General features: G+C 39.5%; 1 protein-coding gene across 1 annotated transcript in view; it reads left to right on the top strand.

The window, feature by feature from the left end:
• Window positions 1-2987: 2987 nt before the first annotated feature.
• The window catches only part of cacng2a (calcium channel, voltage-dependent, gamma subunit 2a), a 57518-nt gene continuing 37655 nt past the window's right edge, over window positions 2988-22850 (top strand). The window contains exon 1 of the mRNA XM_058402070.1: window positions 2988-3298. Coding sequence (XP_058258053.1) covers window positions 3088-3298 — 211 coding nt within the window. The 5' untranslated portion in view covers window positions 2988-3087. The remainder of the gene's footprint in view (window positions 3299-22850) is intronic.

The raw sequence follows: 22850 nt of genomic DNA on the forward strand, positions 1-22850 counted from the left end.
CATCAGTAACTGTTTTATCCTGATCAGGGTTATGGTTCATCACAGAGAATTTTTATTCCTCTTATACATCAATTCACCGATAATTACATTCATTTATCTATTTATTTATTTAGTTGTTTGTTTGTTTGTTTATTTACTTGCTTGTTTATCTATCTATTTATTTATTACTTTTAAACACTTATTTATTTACTTTACTGTTTATAGTTACATTTAGAGTTCCATGCAACAAATAAATATACATTTTATTTATTTATTTTTTATTTTTACCAATGTATTTATTAACTTTAAAAAATCTGTTTATAGTTTCATTTAGAGTTTCCTGCAACAAATAAATATAAATTATTTATTTATTTATATATTTACTTTTGTCTTTTTTCAATTATTCATGTTTTTGTTTTAGAGTTACTAAAATAAAAATAATAATAAAAATAAATTTACACTTGATAAACGTATTGTAAATTACAGAAAGCATCCCATTAGATGTTATTCTTTATTAAATAACAACACTTTTTTTTTTAAATATTAGGCTTAGATTATATAGAGCAGGGGTTCACAAACCTCATGGGAAAATTACCCAGAAATTTTCTGTGACCCCAAGTAATACACAATACATACAGCATGTCCAAGCCAAAAGATCCCTGTCCATCAGTCATGCAGTCAAACTCTTCAAAAAATATCCGCCTCCGCTGTGATCGTTATCATGAGCCGCGTCTCAAATTGAAAACTCTAAACCTAAAATTTGAGTGTTTAATAATCCAGAAAGCAGGTTGTTTAATGGGACTGAAGGCTACACAAGAGATCTTTTAAATGAAAACAATAAATAGGAAAATGAATGATTTACGGCACAGTGCTAGTTTTGTTTTTCGATTGTACATCAGCGTGTCAGGATAGCAGAAAAGTGGCACTTAAAATATTATCCTCCAAATCTACCTTTAACATTTCGAATATTAATCTGCGAACTAAATTACCGAAAAACAAAAGAGGAGGTCGTGTGTAAATCAAACAACCCCACCTCCTAGTCTGGAACCTGCAGAGTGTCATTGATACCTGTCCCTGAATTAGCTGTTAACTACTCGCGTATTGATATCTACCTGTGATCAGCCTTGTAGCCGGAACTACTTTCAGAGCTGCTGTTACTGAATCGTAATCAACACATTCTGACCAATCGGAATCGAGAATTCCACCTGGCTAGCGATCAGCCGATATATTAGCCGATATATCGGGTTTCTCAAAGAGAAAAAAAGAAGAAGAAAAGCTTATTGCATTATAACATGTTTAATATCGCGACAGCAATGAAAGCGCAGTGGAGCGCTAAATTCGGGATGTGGCCGTGTATGGGGGCTACAGACGCACGAGCAGCGGGGTGGAGGGAGGGGGCGGGGGGCTTCTGGCAACACAATGACTATAGTATTAAAGAGAGAGAGAGAGAGAGAGAGAGAGAGAGAGAGAGGGGGAGAGATGAAAAAAATTAGTTTTAAATGACCGATTGGTTACTGGACACCGACCTCCTCTCTTCTACACTTCCACTCTCTCTCTCTGCGCGTGATCCAGTCTCGTGCGCGCGCACTGTGCATCCATCCTTCTCTCTCTCTCTCTCTCTCTCTCTCTCTGTCTCTCTCTCTCTCTCTCATCCCCCTCCCTTCCCTCTCTTCCACTTGTATCACAGTGTACCGAAAGAAGGCGAGAAGCGAAAAGCAGCCGCTGGATTTTTTTTTTTGGACGTTGTTCGTTGTGGCTGCTATTTATTTATTTATTTATTTATTTATAATTTATTTATTAATATATATATTTTTGCATGATTCATTTCGCCGTTGTTATTATATTTCGGTGTTATTTTCGTACATGGCGCGGGAGTCGCGCGCGTTCGACGGTCACGGTTGCGCTGTAACGGATTCGAATTCGGTGAAGCGGGGCGGAGCGGCGCGCGGCGGCGGCGGCTCGTGCTCTTCGGCCCGGCGGCTCCAGGGCGCCTGATGCTCGCCTCCAAGGCTCGGAATTCGTCCCCCTGTTTTCCTTCTTCTCCTCTTCCTCAAGACCGCTTCACACGTCAATGCTCGACGGATTAAACGCCACTTATGGAAACTGGGGACCAAAATTTTAGGAAAAAGCTCAATTAACACCGGTCCTTCATTTCCCAAGCTGCTTTACTTGTTCATTTTGCTGGGCTCATCATGGCTCCTTGATATTTGCTTCTAAACGTAACACCAGTCTGATTTGTTTCCATGTATTTCTTATAAATTCATCCAAGGACCTTTTTTTTCTTTTCTTCTTTTTTCCCCTTTAATTTCAGCTTGGTGTTTGTGTGTTTTAGCGGTTTCATTTCTCCATCTCTCCATCTCTCTCTCTCTCTCTCTCTCTCTCTCTATCTTTCCTTATGTTTAGATGAATAGATGTTTAGAGTGAACAGAAAGACAGAGAAAGACGAGTGCTTTCTTTCCATTGCCTGGAACAAATGATAGGCATCACTCATAAGGATCGAAATAGCTTAAGCATTTGGGTCGCACCACCAATCACCAGTCTGAGGTTATAAGTGGTCTCATCTGTTCCCCTTAAACCTCAAATCCGTCATTCCCATTCCCACAGTCAGACTGGAATGGACTGTAATGCCAACCGTCACCTGAACAGAGGCGAGTGTAAGCTGGGATACACGTGTCCAGATTGGAAAGGATCGGATGCATTGGATCTTCCTTAAGCACTGACTGTTTTTTTTTTTTTAATAGTAGAATTGTTGCTGCAGATTTCCTTTTCCATAGTAATCATCAATTTACCAAATAGTGTTATGTTTTGTATACGTCTTGACATCTTCCACTGATGAAGTTGGCCGTCACAGTGCTGGTAAAGTAGGCACGCAGGCCAGAGAGTCACCACACCGTTGTCTTCCTTCTTTGGTTGAATTCATCTCGGCCATCGTCAAACTCATCACCAGTGTGTATTTGTTTTTCCACAACGCTCTTCCCCCACGTACCCTAATTCCACCTTTGCTAAGGTGCCCCATTTTCTGCCTTGGTGTGGTCCTGTAAATTTACAAATATTTATTTCCTATACGTCAAGAGGAAAGGGGGTTCCCCTTTCATAGAATGCGGCAACATGGGTCTCTTTGACCGCGGGGTTCAGATGTTGCTGACCACGGTGGGCGCCTTCGCCGCCTTCAGTCTCATGACCATCGCGGTCGGCACGGACTACTGGCTCTATTCTCGAGGAGTGTGCAAAATAAAGACTAACAATGAAAACGAGACCAGTAAGAAAAACGAAGAGGTGATGACACACTCCGGACTGTGGAGGACCTGCTGTTTAGAAGGTAGGACTTCAAACTCCATAGTCTGCGGTCTGATATGGCATCACTTTCAGATGTCAAAGGTCCAGTATGATACATAACCTGTGTGTGTGTGTGTGTGTGTGTGGGACAAGCTTTGACTAGCAATTATGTTTGATTTTGGGCCTGATGTTCACTAAGGCACTTACCATAATTGGCTGAAATTCCATGGTGGCTTCAGAACACTAAGCTGATGTTTGCATTTCTATAAATGCATAGGTTGCATATGTAATGGTAAGAATCCTGTAACATAGCGGTTGTAGATCCCACATCTGCCTAGTTTAAAAGCCATGTAACATGGCTTCCCCTCAGGCCTGGCTCAGCTGCCCCGATTTGTATGCAGATTACTGTTTAATTTTCTCCGTGGAACAGCCTGTTTTCTCTGTTCTGGGGGCTCAATTAAGGATGTCTGACATCAGATTCAATCAGGGGAACGACAGGCGCGATGCTCCTCATATCATCGAGAGCGAGTGACACAGGCCGAGCTCGGCTGTCAGACCATCTGATGCCTCGCGCACACACAGCAAGAGAGAGGGGAGGAAGGGTGGGAGGAAGGGAAGGAGGGAGGTTGGTAGGGAGGGAGGGAGGGAGGGAGGAAGGGAGAAAAAAAGGGGATAAGCAGGAACGAAATGTTACCAGCTGTTCAGATGTCAGCTGGGCACCTGGTCCAGTTCCACACCTGTAGTAAATGACTATCACCTCTCCTTCAACTGAAAGAAAAAGCGTTAATAGTGCTGAATAGAACTTTTTAAAGAGTTCGAATTAACGGTGAAAGACTCAAATCCAGCATTCATGCGGTCTAATGAGAGCTGAATAGCAAGAGATGAAAAAGCGAGAAGGTGCTTATGGCCTTGAGTGTATTTATGCATGATGAATCCCATGATATACTTGAAGCGCATTCATCAGGTGCCAGCATAAAGGTTATCTTAGTGGAGAAAGATATTAATTCATCATAATAAAGAATAATTTCAGGTGGATTCTACCCCAAACCTTTCATTTCCTCATTCGACTCAAATACCCATAATGCCTTACCGAATTTTAGCTGTGCATTTTAGCAGAGATTCCCAGAGCTCCGTCTGAGTCAGCAGTTTGCAGTCAGTGACTGCCTCGTATCGTCTCTGCTCGATATCATTTCCATTGGTAATGGCCTGTCCTGCGCTAAGTTATGGCTGGACTCAAATCAATAACGCCTGACCTGTGGTTAACTTGCTAAACGTTTGCTGTGCTGAGTATCGCATCATTAAAACAAAGTTTCACATGTGCTCTTATGGGCTGCTTTCCAATCTGAGCCTTATAACGATCAGTATCGCTAGACACACTGATGCAGTGCAACAGAATGCTTTATTGGTCTGATTATCATGTTGTTGATTAATTTTTTATATCAGTATCTCTGACACTGGTTCCAGGTTTCTATTAAATGCACTTGTTAGTGTTTCTATAGTAACAGGGACTCATAAGGCTTCATGTAAATGGATTCGTGAGAAACATGTCAGCGTTTATTTTTGGAAGGAGCCTCCAGTGTCAGGGCTTTGTCACAGTCAGGGCTAAGAGAGAGCTGTGTCTCTAAGCTTTACGTCAAAGGAAACTCTTCAAGCAGTAGGGCTTTGTGAGTTCTCAGTAACATGACAAGTTGACGAGTTGCATAATTCGTCTCACTTTTTACTTCCAGAGAGACAAAAACAAAATGAAGCTATTAAGAGACTGACTATAGCTGCTATAACATAAGTGAAAATAAAAATACCTCATTTTTTGTTTTGGGATGGTGAAAGTAACTATGGTTGTGTCCCAAATCACATACTATTGTACTGCACTATTCTACGCCATTTTGTACTGTGTTCCCATTGAAAATTCCAAAAGGAAGAAGTGCACTTCAAGTACCTGAATGATGCGCTTATTATGCGCAACTGAAAAAAAGTTGGACACTTCATGCACTCAGCAGTCAAAATGCTTAGTGTATAGTATGTCACTTGGGACACGACTCCTGCAAAAGCTGCTTTGTTGCTTGAACACAGAGTTGCATTGAGTTAACAGTTAAATGAAGTGTAGGTTTCATATATATTTTGTGGAGATTCTCCCCTTGAATCTCTCTCTGATTTAGTCTTGGTCAATTCCCAACCACTGGTCAACCAGATGAAGCCAGCTAACCACAACGTTTTGTACTGCTTCTCATGCTGTAGTGTATAACAACCTGAACGAAAGTGCTTCCTACCCTCTTCTGCATACATGAGCTCACAGATGTCCATGATAAGCTAGTCACTGTGATTGACATGGGAGAGAGGACATCCAGAGAGCACTCCTTGCCTCGAATGATTGGATTAGAAGTCTGTCTCTTTTGTGCGATTTCATATATTAACTGTGCATTATTTAAAATTATTATTATTATTATTATTATTATTATTATTATTATTATTATTGAGGACACTGTGCCTCAAACATTTAGATGGCAGTTGGAAATTATTCTGTTGATGTTTAATGTGAATACTATTAGACTGTCTAGGTGTGTCACATATAGAAGTTTAGATTTCGTATCCATTCTCCAAGCAATTATAAAACCAGATTCATTGATTAACTGGGACATGGGAAAAACACATAAAATTCCACACAGACAGTAAACCGAGCTCAGGATTCCACCAGGGACTCTGAGGCTGGTTAATACGCTACCCATTAACTGTCGTCCAGGCTCAACTCTGGCTAGACATGATTCCCTTGAGTCTATTAACTCTAGAAGGAGAAAAGGCCAATCGTAGTCCAGAAATGAGTATAAACAACGCTACATAACTATATAGTTTTCAAAATCTTCCTTCAAATCATTTTCTCATGATCGTCTTTCTGCGTTGCTTTCTTTCCCGAGCGTCATTTATTAATCGATCCGAAATCCAGGCAGCCTAGTGTTAGTGTGGGATGAGTAGAGAGAGTGTTTGCGTGTGGAAAAGCCTATTTTGTCGCTGGTTGATTGACCGTCTGTGACAACCAGACGTATCGTCTAACTCTGACCTGTTTGCCTTGGGGTTGGGCATGTTTGTGTGTGTGTGTGGAGGGATGGGATGGGATGGACGAACTTATGCTGGGTTGCTATTTGATAGTCTTAGGGTGCTTTCACACCGATTAATCCATTAAGCAGAAACTCATTCAGAGTGAAATTGATAGGTTTGGTTTGTTGACTGGATTTACATTTACATTGCTGGCATTTAGCAGACGCCCTTATCCAGAGCGACTTACATTTTATCTCATTTTTTACAGCTGAGCAGTTGAGGGTTAAGGGCAGTGGACCTGGGATACAAACTCACAATCTTCTGATCAGTAGTCCAGCACATTAACCACTAAGCTACCATCATTACTCGATGATCTGGATTGGATTACTTCACACTACGCGCAATTAAATAAACCATAAAGAAAAAACATCAGCATGAGGAGTGTGTATGTCCGAATATGTATCCCACAGAAAAGTGAGAAAACGATAAACATACATTTACCAACTCCATGTAGAATCAGCAAAGTCACTGAAGCGTGGAGAAAACTCAGCTTGTACTCAATGAATTGCTAGATTTTTTGCTATTTCTGCTACACAACAGCTCTGTCCTTTGGCACCCACAACCTAAGGTACATGTTTGGTTCACCTCATGCAGCTGAGTTAAGTAAGTGTCGAACCGCATTCTCACTGCAATTGAACTAGAGCTTGCTTGGAACCGGTCTGGTGTTATGACCTGTCCCAACCCTCTTGGTTTAGCAGTTAATTTGGTTGATAATGTGCTGTGTGGAAAGCCAAACTAAATACCCAATGACTCAAAATGAATTACTTTTGCTCTAATTTGGACTTAAAAGGTGTGAAAGTGCCTTACTGTCCTTGTCCTACATTTTTTCTGGATTATTATTTTGTCCATGATATTGGGCTCACAGTTTGAAATGCAGCCATTAGCCATTAGGTTTCTAAGACGAGTTCTATCAAAGAAATAGTTGAACTAGCTGACCTTGGACACTGACTGGTGCACAGTCAGTACTGGGATGAGATTCAGAGGCTGTAGTGAGATGCCAGTTAGCATCACAGGGCCAAGCTTCAATCTAACGAAATATTCTGGTCTTTTAATAAACATCATGTAAATGATGTGAGATTGGAGCCTGCTGTTTTTAATGTGTGTGTGTGTTGAATATATTCAAGGCCTACCAAAGAGCCTGTGGTGGCTGTCGGAAGCAGTTGGGGATGAGAGGTTTTGTGTGAATTGTACAGCGATAGCCCCATCCTCGCTTTTACATCAGCCTCATAGCAGGGCACAACACGTGGATGTGAGCTGTATTGATTCATAGATTTTGCTGTGTGTGTGTGTGTGTGTGTGTGGTTTGTGCATTAGTCTGTATAGTTGTCAGGTCACACTGTGTCTATGTGTGCCTGTCTAGACACTAGTAGGTGTGTATATGTATATATTTGTGCGTGTTATAAATATATAAGTTAATAGCTATTCATGTGAACGTAATCCATGCATGTACAGTTATCTTTCTTTTCATAACATAAAAGAAAGCTATTTTATCACAGAGTACAAGAATGATTAATAATGATCTATGTTTATTTCATTCAGAAACACTGGAGCAGAAATAGAACCTTTGTATTAGAGACAACTGTACACAATGTGCTGTGTTTATCTAACACTAGCTAGCTTTGCAGAAAAATAAAACTAGTTAAAAAATAAAACACATTCTGGCTTTTAGGCTTTTAAAGCATATTATCTTAGCAGTTTTAGCTAGCTAAATATAACTGTGAGATTTGGTGCTTTGTATAATCATATCTGTGTTGGCTAGCTAAATTTAGCTTTGGGAATGCCTACAAACATTTTTCAGTCCTTTATCTTAGCTGTTTTACCTAGCTAAATATAACCATGAGATCAAAATGGGAATGACTTGCAATCTGTATATTATTGTAGCTGTTTTAGCTATTGCTAAATGCTACCATAAGAATGACTTACAAATCTTTTGTTTATTACCTTAGCTGTGTAAGCAAGCTACTTCCATGTCATCTTATCAACAAGAAAGATCTACAATACTTGTGTTTCTTCTTATCACTTTAGCTGTAAAGAGGTCAAGTGATATTCATATTCTTCAGTAACAGTTCTCTTTATTATATTTTTCGAACTTTCATGAAACTCCCTGCCTCTAGCGTTGATAATAGCGTCTGAAACCTTTTCTCTTCTATGTATGACTAAACAAATGCTGCCTCTTTAGATTTAGCTACATTGAACTAAGGAGTATTTTCTACAGAATCCATGCTAACAATGCCTTTTGAATGTTAGAATGTAAACGGCAGACTGTTTTTCAAAAGTGGCCTTCCATCTCTGTATTGACTCTAAAGTTTATGTCAGAATCGTTGTTGTTGATTATATTTCTGTTTCTTCACAGTGCCTTTCTTTTTCCAGGATGTAGTGTATTCTCACTCACTCAGTCATTGTATTCGAGCTGTGTTGAATAAAGGATGTCTTTAAGAGACAGAAATTCTCTGCTTAAGTAATGACATGTATGTAGATACGCTGTAGTACTTTTGCAGTGGTTGTGTCTTGCTGAGAAAAGCTTTGTTTAACAGTCTTTGAGAACATAGCACTTCAGCAGTTTTCTTTCTGTTTTACATGCCGTCAGATCCCCACTCTTGTACCGACGCATTCCATGGAGCAAACAAAAGCACACAAAGACAATCTATTATTTACCGGCTGCTGGCTGTCTGCAAATGCACTTTAAGAGTTTAAGAGATCCAGCAAAGCGAAAAAAAATTTAGCCATGCTAAAGCACACAGATGGCACAACTTCATTTGCTCTCCTCCGCTTTGTCCCTTGTCTTGCTGTCTTTGCCTAAGGCGTCCTTCCATCATGCCCCGCTCTGCCCTGACAGCTACAGGGAAGTCTGCGGCTGTGGCATTGATGGAGATGAATGGAGGTGATTAGCATCCTGCTGGTGTGCACCTGGCCAGGGCATGGAGCTCACCCTCTCTCTACAGAGAGAGGGCATTACGAGGGCAGCAGCCAGACGGAGAAGGCCTGTTGAAAGAGATAGGCCTCATGGTGGAGGTGAACCTGATGAATGAAGTGGGACTAGTGGTGCAGCTAAAGGAGAGAGAGTGAAGTTCTGTCTGCTGGATGGTTAACCTCAGGAGTAGTAGTGTTGAGAATAGTGTAGGAAGACTTATTGTTTCATGGTGGATGGCATAGGATGAGATGGGACTGCATAAGTGGGCAAAGTGGAGGAAACAAAGCACGATGAAAATGTACCTTGTGGGTGAAGTGGATGCTGAGTAGTATTAGCTTCTAGAGGAGAAATGTCTGCTGCTTGAGGTGGTCTCATGAGGCAGTAGAACAAGCTGTTGCCACTGGATTTGATGTTGAAGACAAGCCTGAAATGGTAGTAATCATGGACCTGGTGAAAGTGGGAATGGGACTGGTGAATGAGGAAGAGGGAATGGTAAATGAGGTAGACATGGGTGGTCAAAGAGTAGAAATAGTTATGGTATACCAGGGTCTCATAATTGAGGTGGGAGGCTATAGTGATGCCCTTGCTGCAGGTGATGGGAATCATGGTGAAGCTTTGTGACAGGAGGTGAAGGTTGGTCTCAAGGAATATGGTCTCAAGGTAATGGTGGTGCAGCTGGTGGGCCAGATGGTAGAGATGGGTGTGGACCTGGGCAGAGACAGACCTGGTGTACCTGCTTGAATTCTGGTGTCTGGATGGGTACATGATGATGAGGGCACATAGGCCTTTTGGTACAGCTGGGTGCCACAATGGTTTTCTGCATGGTGGACAAATTGGGCCAAAAGGAGAAGTTGAGGAATAGCTGCCATTGCTGTCACGTTAGGCTTAGTGGTCAAACTGAGCCACAAGGAGTAGTTGTGGTATAGCTTGCATTGCAGTAGAAGGACAAAATAGGCCACAAATCATAGTTGTAGTATGGCTGTCATGGTGGATTTAAGTATGGTGGGCAAAATAAGCTGTGAGGTATAATAGTGCTATTGCTGGCATCGTGGTGGACTTGGGCGTGGTGGACAAATTGGGTCTGAGAGTGTAGTAGTGTTGCAATCCCACAGCTGGTGCCACCATTTGGCTCGATCAATCAGAGCAGATGTATGAGCTGGCCAGGCATGTTTTTAGCAGTGATAAAGTGTACAGATGGGCTGTTACTTTCAGCTGTTTATAGCTTGGAAACAAGAATGTAGTAAATCAGGCTACCAATATAGTGTATTTTTCCAGTGTCACTGAATCTGAGCATCTCTGTTGTGATGTTATAACACAATCCCAGATGTTACTGTGATCCTGCCGTCAGATGTACACAAGAACATCAGGGTTACATCTAACAGCTGGGTTTCTCAACCTTTCTGTTACCGCAGAGCTCATATTAAAGTCTAATTTCTTGCTACCTGAGCCCCTTATTTTTAGTATTCCTGATGTTTCAAAGAGGGATAGAGCACATGGGTTCCATTTTACATCATTTAACAGTGCATTTGTGTAAGAGACAACAATAGCAAGCACTCTCACACCAGGTCTAATGAGAAGGCTGGGCTTGTGTGTCATTCTTCAACTTATCAAAATCTCTGCTGTTTTATCTTACCTTCAGTAGATCGGCACTCTGATTTGCCTGCAAGGAAAAGTTAAATTCATTGGCTTAGTCGAGCAAACACCTGTACACCAGGCATGGGATATGTTTGTGTAAACTACATGGGATGCGGAGCATTCATTTCTCGGCTTGCTTGCAGTGGTTTGATTATTATAAGAAGCGCAAGATTACTATAAACATGCTTGTTCACATAGCCCAAGGTTCAGTTTTTCAAAACGATGTTTAGACACATTGCAGCAGACAAAAATGATAGCATACAGCCTAAATATATAAATAGCCCATGTGATGTCTAGAGTATAGATATACGATGCAAGAAAAAGTGCATCAACTTTGTGATCTGTAGTGATTCTAACTTTAGATTCCACACGGGGTGACAAAGACAAGGTTGAGCACCGATGCCTAATAGATAGTGTGTACAGTGAGAGTACAGTGTGTACAGAAATTTGAGATAGCACTTTGTCCAGGACATTCAGCTAAAGACCAGCATGGATAAATGGCCTAGGCACGAGCCCAGACATAAAATACTGTAAATTGTATACAGATTGTTTTAGTTTGTCTTTTGGAGATTGTGTGTTTGTATGTTAAGGGACGAATATCTGTGTTTGTATTCAGCATTAAAGCTACTTAAACAGAATTTTTTAATAAGCCCTATGAGCCAGGATGTCCATTAAAATGCTGAAAAACACTGGAAAAAAACAGGTAGAAATTTGTAGAAAGCAGAGATTTGTTTATACCTGTACTTGAATATTTACCCATGAAGATTTGCCTGATAGTGTTTCCGAAAATAGAGCGGAACCTTGGCATACAAATGCTTTCCTTTGCAAATTTTCACTTTAAGAATTTAAATTTGCACCGATATTTGAAGCATTTTCGGCATACAAACGAACCGGCTAAGTTGTGCGTACGTCCAAAACTTGTTTGCGTCAGTGGAAAACCAAACGAAGCCAATGGAAATAATTTTTTTCAGTCAGTGAAAGCTGTTTAGAAAGAGTCAACCCACGGTACCAGCGTTGCCTTCGGCATGCCTTCAAAAGCTAGGTGATTTTTCGGGCGTTGTTTTGTTGACAGATTGGTGGCATGGGTGGTCTGTTCTATTTTTAGCCCATGCTTGTTGGCACGACTTCCTGTGAGGACCCTTGACATGGTATGCTTGTCTTGGGACAGTTCTTTGTAAGCAGCCGTACAGTTTCCATAAGCTTCGTATTGGTCATATTTTTACGGATTATTTCTTATGGGAAAATATGTACTGCAATACAAATTTTCACCCTAGTTTCATCTCCAGAATGAATTATTATTCATTCGTATGCCGAGGTTCCACTATATATATACCATAAACTAGTATCCTGATTTACCTCTGCCACCCTGACCAGGCAGTTACCAAGGATGAGTGAACGTTGTACCATCATGTTTACAAATGCGGTATTTCTTTGTTCTGCAAGCTGCATATTCACAACATTTTGTATGCCTTTTCGGAATCTCTTTTGTCCGTGTCCCTTTACAAGCAGAAAATAAACACACCTCTCAGGTCGATCTCCATGCCTTGCTTTTAATCTAAATGCTGCGCACTGATAAAGACTTTGTAGCTGTTGCCCTTTTGACCTGCTAATTGGATAAAATAGCCGTGGTTAAGTAAAATGCAGTGTGAGGTATAATTTATCAACACAAAGTCAGAGTGCATACACGGCAGTGTGTGTATGTGTGTGTGTGTGCGTGTGTGTCCACAGTTGTGAATGTGCTAGAGATTGAAAACAAAGCTCAATTTGAGACTCTGCCGCGTACAGCAATCTTGCTGTTCTTTGTCTTTATTTTTAGCATATGTTACAATCTATCTTTATCCCACCAAGAGAGACTGCGAGAGGCAATGAAATCAATATTGATTTGTGTGTGTGTGTTGTGTGTGTATGTGTGCGTGTGTGTGTTTGTATGTTTTTATGCACTTAGAGGGCAGTCTGTCAAACGGCTGTTGCAGAACCTCAATCAAAGCTTATGTTTACATCAGCATGACCAACACCTCCGACTCGCACGCTCCACTGGGATAGGACATCGATCAATCACACACTGGCACACACACACACACACACACCACATCATGGCACTGATGCTGTCTGTCTGTAATGAGGAATGAAAATAACTCAAATATATAAAAATCCTTTTTTTTTCCCACTTGGATGAAGGCGTGTGTGTGTTCCAGTCTCTCCACAGCAGCACATTGCATGACATCATCTAGTTGCTCCTTTTGGACTGAAATGATGTGACAATTTTACTTTTCAGTCCTGAGAATGTAGAAACATTTGCAGTCCAGAGATGAGGACTGTAGAATGAGGAACTTCTCAATCTCTGGGATAGATTCGGAGGTGGTGAAAAGGTTGAGGAAGGTGAAGGTCATGATTTGAGAACCTTGCAGCATCCTCACATGCACAGATATATTTTAGAAATAAGAAAATGTAATAATTATGTGGAGTATGCACTGTATAATGGCTGCATGGTTATACTTACGCTTAAATAGGGTTGCAGAGGGTGCCGGGAAATTTCTAGGAAAATTTCCATGGGAACTTCATCTGGCGGAATTTTGGAAATATTCCAAGTTGGAAACTTAACAGGAATTTATGGGAATTTATTTAAATTATTTAGAAATTTGGGAACTGTGTATAGAAAACAAATATAAATGTTTTGTTTTGGTCATATGCTGACATGCAAGCAAACTAAGGCAGAAATGAGATTTTTGACTTTGTTTTAATTGTAAGTAGAACTTTAATGAATTCTTTCACTGAACAACACAAAAGCATAAATGTTGAATGTAAAAAACAAAACCCAAATATTTCCTCATGTAAAACAAAAGCATCCCCCACCCTTTCTAAGCCCCCCCCACAAAAAAAATCCCATTCAATATTGTAATCTTCGGGTTTAAATACAGAACTGTTGAGATAAGTGCCTGGAAAATTGTGTGTGTGTGGAATGGTCTTTTTTAGACAGTGTTTTTTTTAATTATCTCACCTAAATGTTTGCTCAGTCAGCGTATTGGTTTTTACAGTGGTAAAATTCTGTTGCACAATAGCTTACACACAGCACAAGAAAGTTCATTCATTCATTCATTGTCTATACCCGCTTGTTCCTAGGATTCCTAGGGTCACGGGGGTCTGCTGGAGCCTATCCCAGCGCACATAGGGCGAAAGGCAGGGGTACACCCTGGACAGGTCGCCAGTCCATCACAGGGCCACAAGAAAGTTCTAAATATAAATTAATGTAATATTTATTTAATTTACATGACTACCAAGATGGTTATTTTTTTTTTTAAATTGATTTTGTGTGCAGGATTCAAGAAATGATTGGTGCATGTTATGGAGGAATGCCCAGTGCATGTGGAGGTGTGGCCTCAGTAGCCCTGTACTGCTGTGTGCATGTGATTGAAGAATTGAATTGAGGTAGAAATCAAACTGAAATTGCATTAAATCTAGTTGTTTTAACTAAGATTATGCTGCAAGATAATTTTTTTCAACTACATTTAAGTTCCTTGTCATAGGCTAACCTGCAATTTTGCAAATTCCCACTTTATTCCCATTAATCCCCATATAATTCTGTTAATTCCCATGGAAAGTTTCCAGCCTTGAAAATTCCTGGATTTTTCCAAACCGGAAAAGTTAGGTATATTTTGCGAATGGAATTCTTCCCTCTGATTGGACAAGACATCTGTCACTCAGGATATACAGCAGGTCCCGCAGGCTGCAGCAGTAGAAAGTGGATTGGTGTGTGTATGAACACACCTCTGCTCTTATAACGCTCCTTACATCCTTTAATCTGGAATAGTTTGGTCTTCGAAACATTCCTGCGCTCTTCAGGTGTGTTTTTAGACATCGCAAACTAATCTTTACACCATGATACACTATCAGTTTATCCCAAATCACGCCATATGAACGTCCTTCCTCAGAGTAACATTTTCTTATAAATATAAATATATATGTTTGTTATTTTCTTTAAAAGATTTAAAGTTGCACTATCGGAAAAAAATGGTTTTGAGTGACAGATGTCTCGTCCAATCAGCGTTAAGAATTACATTTGCAAACTATACCTACATTTTCCGGTTTGTCTGAATTGTCCTTGTGTTTTTGGATTTGTTATTTTGTTTTGCACGTCTCGGTCACCGCAATAAAATAAGGAATACAACATACTGTGCAACGTAGCATGCTGTAACAGGAAAATAATCAATGACGGGGATTGTTTATTAAAAATTGACACTCTTTTTAAAAAGTTATTGCTATGTTTAATGGTTTAATGGAACCTCCATGAAACAAGCTTTTGTTTTAAAGTTCCAGCTGAACTGCAGAACACTGGAGACTCATTCCTTTTCAGACAGAACTTGATATCCATGTTTTAAATCCATGTGATTGAGGGATTACTATATACCTGAACAAGTTTTTTTTTTTTTTAAGATAAATGACAATGCAGGTCATTTACACCTTCTGACCAATCAGAATCCAGAATTCCACCCAGCGCTGCTTTCATTCATGGTATGTTTTAACACTAATATATGTTATATACATGTTAGAACATTCACGTTTGTAAAAGCTTCGTAAAAGGCCAGAGTGTGAATTTATGTGGGTGAAGATTTAAAGGAATTTATACAATCTAGATGAAGAATAAGAGAAATTGATATACAGTGTATATGTGGCATTATAATGATCTCAATATTTTCTTAAATTATGTCGCAATATGGTTTTCTAAGATATGACAGAAGCTGAATTGGTGCTAAAATGAAAGACTTTAAAATTGTAATTTGTTTATTATTATTAATTTATTAATTTTTATAATTGTATAGTATATTAAACAGTATTTAAATTGTAGAAATTGATTGTATTATGATTATTATTATTATTTAATTATTTTCTCCTTTTTTTGTAAAATGTCCTCAAAGATTTTATTTTTAATTAATTGATTTTTTTTCCTTTTAATGCATTTCACAGGCTGTGTAAACAAACCTGTAGGATGTGATAAAGATGATGCGTTATAGAAATATCTTACACAACCAAGTTATTCGTTTGTATCTATTTAAGGTCAATGGCTGTTTTATTCCCCAGGGGAACGAACCGTGTAGGTAGTGTTGCTAGCAATATGAAACACCTCGTTGTCATTGCGTCTTTTATTTATATATTTATTTGTTTATTTTTAAAAAATATCCAGAGGTGCTTCGGTCAAAAACTGACCCAGATGAGGGAATAAAGGACAATTCATACATGAAAAATAGAAGCTACCTGCACACCTACAACCAACATGGTAGGTGTGTAAAAAAAAAACAAAAGGGAGGAAGTATAGAGGCAGTGGAGGCTTGGGGAAAAGAATGAGCAAGCAAGTGAGATAAAGAGAGGACACAGAGTGAGAGAGAGAGAGAGAGAGAGAGACGTTGCCGGCTCTGCCGAGGCCACTTCACGCCTGCTGAAAGGTGCTGACATCTCTCGCCCTGATCTGCGAGGCATCAAGAGCCAAGCAGCAGGGACAGTGTGTGTGTGTGTGTGTGTGTGTGTATGCGTATTAATGCTTGGGAGTATTTGACTTACGTCCTCATGTTTTGCTAGCGAGTGATTCTTTTAGCAAAGAATGATGTGTTTCGTACATGGTGACTTAGTGCACAGTTCTTTGCATAATTGAGCACTTGTGAGTATGTGTGTGTGCGTGTGTGTGTGTGTTCTCCCTGCCCCCGATATCGCTCAAAAGAGGTTGACTCAGAAAGATCTGCTAAACACTCACACTACATCACTCAATCCCTGTAGGAGGATCTTGCACACACACACACACACACATATTTGCACACACACTCACCCTACAACACTCTCTGCCTGTAGGAGGATCTTATCCACACACACACACACACACACACAATCACACACACGCTACATCAGTCTCTCTCCCCGTAGGAGGATCTTACATACACACACTCATGCATGGGCAGCAGTACATTATGTAACACAGTTATGCAACACACATCCATACAGTAGCTGGGTTCCCCCACTGGGACTCCTCCAACTCATCTCTCTGAAACACAAAAGAGAGAGAGAAAGAGAGAGTCACACGCCAAGAGGATTAAACGACCCCCAACCTCCTTCATCTCACCTTTCGAGTGTCCTGTGCTTCACAGGAAATGGGTTGTGCAAGAGGAAGGGGCAGGGTAGGTGTGTGTGTCTGTGGTGGTGGTAGGGGAGGGTCACTTTAAGGTCGAGAGGTCAGATTCGGTGCTCTTGTATGGTCGTAGGACTAATAGCAGAGCACTCGGTGACCATCGATGTGCAGGAGGTGGCTAGCATCGACCACACTGATCGATAACTCAGATAATTACTGGACACTCGAATGGAACAGCACAAGCAGCTCGGACACGGGTTTCTCCTGCAGATAGAAACGTGGAGTTTCACACGAAATCACAGACGCTAGAGAATAACCAGGGTTGTCATAATGATCAAATTGATGCTTTTTAATATATGTTAATTCTGTACACAGTCATATAATAGTATTAGTAAGTGTAAGAACGCAGCTAAACAGCTTCTTATTAACATTGGACACATAAACAAAAAAACATTTACAACAGTAAATAATGTATTATAGAATTAGTCACAGGTCATATCCTTAGCATCTGTCATGATTAGGTAATCACCATTACCTCAGCTACTTGTAATGTAATAATAATTATGACTGACTTAATCAGGATGCTATAATTGTGACTTAGTGAAAAGATATAAGCTACGTGCTAAAAGATCCATTCTGGTCATCCTCTCACACTGTATAAACTGAATCGTATTGTTTTCTTCACCTAGATAGATAGATAGATAGATAGATAGATAGATAGATAGATAGATAGATAGTAGTATCCACAAGCACAGGTAATAGATAAAATAACAAGGAATATAACAAAAAAACACTAAAATACCCGAATTTAAGGGTACAAAAATATAACAAATAACAAAATATAGCAAAAAAAATACTAAATACATAAATAAATAAATGTCTTCTTACATTCACCTTAACAGCCCTGGTCTTATATATATATATATATATATATATATATATATATATATATATATATATATTTATATATGTATATATATATATGTATATATATAAAGCAGAAGTGATGATACTAGCGAAAGCTAAGATAAGAATACATCGATGCTAGCAGATGGCTTGCTGCCATTTTGTCCAGTACTTGCTAATTTTGTTTTCTTTCTCTTTCTTCTTTGGGAGTTGTGATTCAGCATTGTATTGCTTACTAAGTTCAAGTTTCTCTGAAATCTTTGAAAGAAAATTCAAGTGCTTTTTTATTCCAGTTATTGTCACCAAGCTAACAGCTGTGTCGTTACCATAAGCTCCAAAATGCTAATTCAGAAATGGTCATTTCATTGAATAACACAAAACTATGCTACTCCAAATCATTCAAATGAGTCCTTTGGTAAACTAGCAGCATGCTATCGAATGATTTTTCTTCTTTTTTTTATATACTACTATACATATATTTTTTTTGTGCTGCTGTTCAGCGCACTGCTTTTGTTTGGAAGATTTTAGCGTGCTGCATGTTAGCGTGCTGTGTGTTAGCACATAGTGCTTCTTGTCATTGCTAAAGGGCAGGTAGCATCTGGGTTCCCATGCAGAGCGCAGCCCAAATTACACAGCTAATCTTTTCAGTACAGCGTGTTGAGAGAGAGAGAGAGAGAGAGAGAGAGAGAGAGAGAGGGGGCAAAAGAAAGAACAGAGTGTGATATCTGTCTCTGCTTACACAACATGAATTTATTGACATGGTTTTTACAAGAAATGATTTCATGTGACAGGGAAATTATCACTCTAAAGAACTTTAAAGAATAAGACCTTTAAACCGGAAGCATATTCGAGTAATATTGAGGATTATTACGAATAAATCATTTCAGTGTGAACGTGAACGTGTTCATCCGCAAGGGTAAATATAGAGACGGGTTCTGAATCTGTCCATCTTTATGCTATTTCTATTTAAATCCATGATGCGCAAATACATTTATTCATACAGCTTAATGGATCAGCATTTTATTTATTTATTTATTTATTTATTTATTTATTTATTTTTACGAATGACTCAGTTTCTGCTCCTAATCCTGATTCCCATTCTGATCTTTTACGTCTCTATTTTATAATTGAGTCAGGCAGAGCTACAGAGAGCGTTGGGTTTGTCTGATGTTCACATTTTCATTTAGCTGGATGAACAATTTTTTTTTTTCCTCCGAAAGCAGCAGCATACATTAACGCTGCAGGGGCATTTCCCCTCAGGGTAGCTTTGAGGTTAAGAGCCCAGCCTAAGGGCATGCTGGCCTTTGCCTACAGCTATGATTAATCATTTGACCATTGGGACAAAGGAGCCGGGTGTGTGTCCATGTGTTTGGTAATGTGTACATTTTCATCTCAAGACATCGCTTGATATATACAGTATATATATATATATATATATATATAATATTATGAGCACTGAGAGGTGAAATGAATAAGACTGATGATCTCCTCATCATGGCACCTGTTAGTGGGTGGGATATATTAGGCAGCAAGTGAACATTTTGTCCTCAAAGTTGATGTGGTAGAAGGAAAAATGGACAAGTGTAAGGATTTGAGCGAGTTTGACAAGGGCCAAATTGTGATGGCTAGACGACTGGATCAGAGCATCTCCAAAACTGCAGCTTTTATGGGGTGTTCAAGGTCTGCAGTGGTCAGTATCTATCAAAAGTTGTCCAAGGAAGGAACAGTGGTGAAGCAGCGACAGGGTCATGGGCCGCCAAGATCCACATGAGGAGCAAAGGCTGGCCTGTTTGGTCTGATAAAACAGACGAGCTACTGTTGCTCAAATTGCTGAAGAAGTTGGCCAATCTTCATTGATTGCACATTCCACCAGTAAGAGCAGAGTGTGAAGGTTTAATTAGCAGAGTAATAGCACAGTTTTGCTTAAAATATTGCAATGCACACAACATTATGGGAGACATATCAGAGTTTAAAAGAGGACAAATAGTTGGTGCACGTCTCGCTGGCGCATCTGTGACTAAGACAGCAAGTCTTTGTGATGTATCAAGAGCCATGGTATCCAGGGTAATGTCAGCATACCACCAAGAAGGACGAACCACATCCAACAGGAGTAACTGTGGACGCAAGAGGAAGCTGTCTGAAAGGGATGTCTGGGTGCTAACCCGGATTTTATCCAAAAAACATAAAACCACAGCTGCCCAACTCACTGCAGAATTAAATGTGCACCTCAACTCTCCTGTTTCCACCAAAACTGTCCGTTGGGAGCTCCACAAGGTCAATGTACATGGCCAGGCTGCTATAGCCAAACCTTTGGTCACTTGTGCCAATGCCAAACGTCAAAATCTTGGGCTGTGGACAATGTGACACATGTATTGTTCTCTGATGAGTCCACCTTCACTGTCTTTCCCACATCCGGGAGAGTTATGGTGTGGAGAAGCCCCAAAGAAGTGTACCACCCAGACTGTTGCATGCCCAGAGTGAAGCATGGGGGTGGATCAGTGATGGTTTGGGCTGCAATATCATGGCATTCCCTAGGCCCAATACTTGTGCTAGATGGGCACGTCACTGCCAAGGACTACCGAACCATTCTGGAGGACCATGTGCACCCAATGGTTCAAACATTGTATCCTGAAGGCGGTGCTGTGTATCAGGATGATAATGCACCAATACACACAGCAAGACTGGTGACAGAGTGGTTTGATGAACATGAAAGTGAAGTTGAACATCTCCCATGGCCTGCACAGTCACCAGATCTAAATATTATTGAGCCACTTTGGGGTGTTTTGGAGGAGCGAGTCAGGAAACGTTTTCCTCAACCAGCATCACATAGTGACCTGGCCACTATTCTGCAAGAAGAATGGCTCAAAATCCCTCTGGCCACTGTGCAGGACTTGTATCTGTCATTCCCAAGATGAATTGATGCTGTATTGGCCGCAAAAGGAGGCCCTACACCATACTAATGAATTATTGTGGTCTAAAATCAGGCGTTTCAGTTTCATTGTCCAACCCCTGTATATACATATATATATATATATATATATATATATATATATATATATATATATATATATATATATATATATATAATTGTGTGTATATACACTACCAGTCAATAGTTTGGACACACCTTCAATGTTTTCTTCAATTCAATGTTTTTTGTTTAGGGATTTATTTTCTACATTCTAGAACAATACTGGAGATTTCAAAACTCTGAAATAACACACATGGACTTAAGTAATCCATATGTAACAACAACAGTCAGTTGTTATTTTAAGACACGAAGGTCAGATGTTCTGGAATAGTTCTCGCAAGAACAGTATTGTCAAGTGCATTTGCAAAACCCATCAAGCACCATGATGAAACTGGCTCACATGAAGACCATCCCAGTAAAGCAAGACCAAAACTTACCTCTACTGCAGAGGAGAAGTTCATTTAGAGTTACCAGCCTCAGAAATCACCAATTAACAGCACCTCAGATTAGAGCCATTATGAAGGCTTTACAGAGCATCAGTAGCAGACATATCTCAATATCAACTGTTCAAACCAGATTATTGTGTATTTCGGCCGCCTTCAGCATTGTTTTACAATGTAGAAAGAAATAAACATCAGGAAAGACCATGGAATTAGAAGGTGTGTCCAAACTTTTGACTGGTAGTGTGGTAATGTGTGTACACACAATTATTATATATATATATATATATATATATATATATATATATATTTATATATATATATATATATATATATATATATATATATATATATATATATGTATATATATATATATATATATATAATAATTGTGTGTATTTAAGAATTGTTTAATATTGTCATATCTCCCCTGCTGGTCGTTTGCTCTTGCACTGAGCTCCACAGGACACACACTCACAGGGAGAACTCACACAGAGACACCCAGGAGTGGACATGGTCCTGCTGTTACAAACATACACACAAGCTCAAGAGATCCAGGAAAAAAAAAGTCAAAGAAAAGAAAATTATGTTTTTTTATCATTCATAATCAGATACATAAATCTGCAATTCCATTCCATGTGTTTCATAAAAATATTAAGGTTACTGACCTGAGTCTTTACAATGCTTGAATGCAACTAGTTAAAATTTAATTCTCATTACACTGCCGAATAATCCAGGGTGTTTTGAGGGGCGGAGCCAAGTGTAAGTTTTGATATATACTTGTAAAATGCTAAACGTAAACGGGAATTATGAATTACGTGAATAACCTCTTGCTAACATGTCCATTGGTAAATCTGTAGCGAGTAAGTTTGTCATGTACAAAGTGAAAGAAAGTGTTGTTTTGTTATTATTTGTTAAAATTGTCTGGATTTTATGCTAGCAAGGTTTTTAATTTCTTTAATATTTAGCAGTTAAAATGGTGCAAATTTTGGAACATGCCAACCTGTTTGCTGTTAAGCCGCTCAGCCAGTATCTAATTGTGTTCATGTGTAGTATTTAAAAACTGTTGGTTCAACCATTTGCTTTTTATTTTTACGAACTTAACAGCTGCTATGTTCATTTCCAAAATGAGCTAGCAAGGCATTTTTCATTTCGCAATAATTAGCATTGCTAGACTTATTTCCGTCATCTGTGCTGAAATTCTGTCATTTTATAATCTGCAACTTTAACTATACGTATATGATCTGATGAATTAGAATGCCCACACAGCTAAACTATATTAGCCTCATATACGTATGTGGCACAAGATACACTTGGAAAGTGACTTGTCTTGTCTAGCCAGTGCTGGGATTCTATAAGACAAGCTTATTTTTTATTCATTTGAACACCTAGTCCTTTAAATCCAGGTCAAAACAAAAAGGCCATAAAGCTAAAAGGTGGTAATGAGTGCAGAAGGTGGTTTGCGGTACACTGTAACTCAGCCCTTAAGAGGATCCTACCGAGGGTCATTAAAGCTCCCACTCTCCCAGG

The sequence above is a fragment of the Hemibagrus wyckioides genome, linkage group LG11 (assembly GCF_019097595.1).
Source record: "Hemibagrus wyckioides isolate EC202008001 linkage group LG11, SWU_Hwy_1.0, whole genome shotgun sequence".
In the NCBI taxonomy this organism is placed as follows: Eukaryota; Metazoa; Chordata; class Actinopteri; order Siluriformes; family Bagridae; genus Hemibagrus; species Hemibagrus wyckioides.